At 45.5% G+C, this 5070-nt stretch overlaps 2 protein-coding genes across 2 annotated transcripts; one reads left to right on the forward strand and one right to left on the reverse strand.

Annotated features, from left to right (window-relative positions):
* Positions 1-1086: 1086 nt before the first annotated feature.
* On the reverse strand, positions 1087-2316 carry TREMEDRAFT_64306 (uncharacterized protein; the record flags this gene model as incomplete). The annotated part of the gene is made up of 4 exons (XM_007006506.1): positions 1087-1136; positions 1187-1631; positions 1687-1837; positions 2231-2316. The coding sequence occupies 4 exons, from the start codon at positions 2314-2316 to the stop codon at positions 1087-1089; spliced, it is 732 nt and encodes a 243-aa protein (XP_007006568.1).
* A 796-nt stretch (positions 2317-3112) lies between these two features.
* TREMEDRAFT_64307 (uncharacterized protein) lies at positions 3113-4172 on the forward strand (the record flags this gene model as incomplete). The annotated part of the gene is made up of 4 exons (XM_007006507.1): positions 3113-3229; positions 3271-3492; positions 3535-3759; positions 3846-4172. The coding sequence occupies 4 exons, from the start codon at positions 3113-3115 to the stop codon at positions 4170-4172; spliced, it is 891 nt and encodes a 296-aa protein (XP_007006569.1).
* Between the last annotated feature and the right edge of the window lie 898 nt (positions 4173-5070).

The following is a 5070-nucleotide window of genomic DNA, read 5'->3' on the forward strand; positions in this document are numbered from 1 at the left end:
CTGCCACATTCAAGCGCTATCGCTATTGCCGCGTATTCCCTCGTCTCATCTCTCACCTCTGTAAATATCGTACTCTTCATGCATTCAACTTCGCCATCTGACTATTTCTGCGTATTTCCTCGTCTCATATCTGACCTCTGTCATGTTGTACTCTTTATGCATTCTACTTTATCCATTCCTGACAAGGGTGAGAGTGAGAAACATGATTTCCAGCGAAAGCGAAGGAACTCAATTTGAAGCAAAAAGCGAAAATTTTGAAGTGGGTTGATGATTCTACTGATAGTTCTACTGATTCTAATGCTGGAGGGACCACAGGGGGTGTCGGGAGCACTTAGATGTCGTCTTAAGAGCGATATCCCAGGCTCATAACCTGTCAGATGTAGAAGTAGAATACATAAAGAGTACAATATTGACAGAGGTCACACATATGAGACAAGGAAATACGCAGAAATTGTCAGATGTAGAAGTAGAATGCATGAAGAGTACAATATTGACAGAGGTGAGAGATGAGACGAGGGAATACGCGGCAATAGCGATAGCGCTTGAATGTGGCAGTTACCGATTGCTCTATTTCCGACAGTAATGAGTGGAAAAAGCAAAAAGTGTGGAAGGGATTTTGTCTTCACCTGCGCTTCTGCAGGACTTGCCTTCACTCCCAGCCGAGAGCGTCGATACCAGAGGCTTGTCGCAAAGCGTGGATTTGAGGAATAAGAGAAACGAAGGTGAAAGAGGAAAAGTGGAAGTGGAAGTGAAGGATGCGCAATTTTTGCAAATTTTTGTTTTGATGTTTTTGATCTCCTGGGATAACCGTTGAACGAAATCGCGATCTGACTTCAGATCTAGAAAGAGCGCAGTAGGATTGTCTAGGTGGAGGCATGCCAGATGATCCTCTGATCATTCTCACTGAAGAAGATGGGTACATGTATCATTCAGTATTGAGGAACATGTTCTGTGACTTGACCAAAGCGTAGACATGGGATGGCGAAGGAGCAAGGTGGGATTGATAGTGGGTATTGGCCAAATAACATGTCTGCAGTTTCTGCCATGTAGTCAAGCACATTTTGTTGATTGGATTCACGTAAATTATCATATCCCATGGGTTTGAATCTTTGTTGGAGTAACAGCATAGATTTGGACTTGCAGTCAGCATAAAACTCTGGTAGGGATATCAATGACCGGCACATACCGAGGTGTCCCGCTTTAGCCTGTCTGCGTTTCTGCTTATTTTGATGTTTCTTCTTTGACTCCTTCCCCCTTCGCTTCCCTTTCCTACGTTTCTTTCCAGAGTTGACCGTCTCTCCTTCATGGGACTTAGGTTCTTGGTCTCCCCTTCCAGTCTGATACTCTTCAGTAGCCGGTCCTGAGTTTCCCTTGGAAGCCGGCAGAATCCCCTCTGGAATTTCTATCTGTTTCCACCCTTCAAGCCTTGCTCGGTTTCCATCCGTCTGAACAGCCCGCTCTGAATTTGCACCCAAAGCGAGCTGAACTCCCACAGGACGTACTCTGGCAGTACGGGGAATTGGATGGCTTTCGAGATTTGGCTTGGTGAGCTTGCAATCGTCCTCGGAAGGTAGCTTGCGATCACTGTTGGAAGGTATGTGTTCCGAGAAGCTTTCACCATCTTCATCACTCTGTTCATCAGCCACACATTCCTGGTAGTTCACACACATATCTGTCAACGCTCACCCATTCAATATCAGACTCAGTCCATGATAGACAGTATCCAATAGCTGTTACGACTCGAACCTGGCAGGCCTTGGGCCAGCGACGAGTAGACGGCGGAAGTCGTAATCGGCGAGCTCGGGTTGTGCGGAGGCGAAGTTGCACAACCACTAGACTTGTGTGGTCGAAGATTGAGATGTTGAAGATCGAAGGGATTGAGGTGTGATGTTGAAGATCGAAGAATGTGATCAAAGATCGAGGGATGAGATTGAAGATCGAAGGGATGTGGTCGAAAAGACGATGTGACCGAAGGTATGCTCAAAGGATCCCGAAGTGTCGGCGAGCGAAGCGAAGTAGACCGAAGATGTATGTCAAGACTATGGAAGGCCTATAGAAGACTATTGTAACTAAATGTAACTTATGATAGATTGATCCTTGAAGAGGATCAAGACAAAATGTGCTCCTTATATATCCATCATTTGGTCCCCCCGGTGTAGTGCCACCTCTCCGGGCGGCGTCATCCTGACGCCAGCCTGAATGGTCCCGTCCCATGCTGATCCGTGCTGACCCAGCCTGATCCGTAGTGACGCCAGCCTGACCCAAGGTGGTGTCAGTTTGACCCAGGGTGATCCGTACTGATCCATGCTGACCCATAGTGTCACGGTCCTGTCCTTGACAGACCTCGAGGAATCAAAGACAGGTGGACTGCGACTGTTTAGTTAGCTTGGACAACGACGGTTAGTATGTTGTCCGTAGACTTGTGATATGGTCGGACGACTAAGTGACTTGCGAAGGATCCGGGCAGGTCGAGATGACAATAAGGGTGTATGTGATGGTGTGGACAGGGGTAATGATGGTGAGGGATGTGTCAGATGTAAGTAGTATGTCAAGATGAGGTCTTTTGTGAGTGGCAAATAATATTTTGATCCTTGAGAAGAAGAAACTACAAGCTAGAAATGTCCTCCTTATATCCTTTTCCAAGGGACTTCTGATGCGCAAATCATTCATATGATTTCGGGTGACTTCGTATGAATTCATGTGAATTCGTGGTCATTTCGTATGAAATCGTGGTCATTTCATATGAATTCAGGTGAATTCGTGTGAAATCATATGAATTCGGGTGAGTTCGTGTGAAATCATATGAATTCGGGTGAGTTCGTGTGAAATCGTATGAATTCGGGTGAGTTCATATGAAATCGTATGAATTCGGGTGAGTTCATATGAAATCGTACGAAAAACATGAAAATCCCTGAATCACGGGTCACGACTTTACCGAGTCGTGACAGTATTCCCTCCTCCACTCGGCGAACTCCGATGAGTCGAACATGTCCTGCTAGTACCACTCTTTCTTTCGTTATATAATCCAAATTACCATCCGCCAGTATGCTAACTTCTCTATTCTCAATCCGGCCTATCTTCTGTTGACAATCACAAAACACCAATCTTCAATATGTCCAACCCTTTTCTTGACGGCACAATCGATCTTTCTAATGTTGACTGGGATCACCTTCTTGCCTCACTCAACAATTCTCGTCAATCAGATCGTATGGCCGATGCATTTGGCACTGTGAGTACCTTGTCCATGTTGATCATTGACTGATGTTGTAGGTCGAACCAACTGTCAACCCGTCGATTGTTCAGCCTTCTACCATGAACAACGATAACGACTCCGACATTAGTTCTTGGTTTGATAATGGCCTATCCTCAGATTCTTCCACCTCAGTTGTGGGTAATCCGTCAACCTCGTCCGTCGAAGTGATTTCTGTGGCATCAACTACGCCTACACCTGTGGTCAATCCTGAAGTTGGTAACACCCATCTATCAGCCACTGTGAGTTGTTTCCCTGCTAGACATAAGGTAGTTGATGATCAGACAATTTGGCGTCACAATAAAATGGACCAGATAAGCCGTTTTGGTATTATTCGCGCAAAGAAATGTATCAATTGTCGTGACCACCCTGGTCGGGTTTGTACTCAACATGGCCGCAATACCGCTTGTTATCATTGTGTTCGTCTTGGGATCACTTGCAATTTGTCGGAGGAGTATGAAGATGAGCATGAGGAACATCATCATCGCTATCATAGGGATCCATCGCCGGTGAGTCCTTCTTTTTTTTTTTTTTTTTCTTTATTCTTCCTTGAGTCATTGTGCGAAAGATGGTCTTGATCTTTGTTGACTATCAGTCGCCGGATCACTTTTATGCTGGTACCCATGGTCCTTCTAATCCCTACATTGCCGGTTCTCCCTTGTATACGCCTATCTCTCCACCTCCCAATATAGCATCTCGCCAATCTCGCTCTCCGACCCCAAGGGTGACTCGCCGCCGCTTGTCCACTCACCACTCAGAGCTTCCCTATGGTCCATCTATGATGCAGCTGTCGGAACACCTTTACTTCCTCAAAGAGTGGGATGCGGCTCAGCAGATCAGGGAAACCCAAGATAAGGAAATGCGTAAGCAGTTCATCCAACAAGTACATACGATGATGGGACTGTACCGCCGCCGCTGGTGAATGTTCCTCCCGAAAGACAGGATACGAGACCGCAAAGGGACAGGACTAGTTTATTGACTCTAGTGAGCTATTCTGGTTTGATCTGAACTAAAGGGGAGAATATACTATGTGAATGCATTGGGTTGAATGGAAAAGTGATGAACCGTCTCTTCAATAACTGGTGTCAAAGGCCCATTTTTGCTTGAGGTGGGGTGAAAATTTGACAAATCGGCAAAAACCCCTTGCCGGGTGTTTACGGAGCCCCAGAAACCTCCCCCCTTAGGCCCAACCCGCCACACGACCCGATCAGCCGACGAGTGCCTTCCGAGCAACCAGACAGTCAGTGTGGGAGTTGAACCCAGGGTCAAAAACTAAAGAATTAGTATCTTAACCACTGAGCTAACAGTAATCTGATATTGATTGACTGATATGAAAGGGATGAATCTGATCTAATGTTGAGCACTCTAAACGTGCTTAGTGCCGGATATTATGTTTCTGATTGTACTCATGGACTAAATCCATAGCATTCTCAAGGTTTGATGTTGGTTCCCAGGTGGTTTCATTATAACCAAGCCATTTGACTAGATAACGTCGAGGTTCTTTCAGACGTTTATCATATTTGCTGTCCAATATGGCTTCAACTTCATATTCTTCTTGTCCTTCAACCTCTATTGGTGGTGGTGGAGGTTGTATACGGTTAGGGATAGTGTTTTCTTGATAAGGTTCAAGTAGTTGAACATGGAAAACATTGTGGGATACGCATAGAAGTAGGTAAATCCAACTGATAGGCATGGGGATGATATTTTTGCAGTGATGGTGTATTGGTCCAAGGGTATCGATGATCCAGTTTCCTTAGTAGGTTCGAGGTTGTACGGACATTCTTGCTGATAGTCCATACCTTATCTTCCAACTTTTGTAT

The sequence above is a fragment of the Tremella mesenterica genome, assembly GCF_000271645.1.
Source record: "Tremella mesenterica DSM 1558 unplaced genomic scaffold TREMEscaffold_10, whole genome shotgun sequence".
Taxonomy (NCBI): Eukaryota; Fungi; Basidiomycota; class Tremellomycetes; order Tremellales; family Tremellaceae; genus Tremella; species Tremella mesenterica.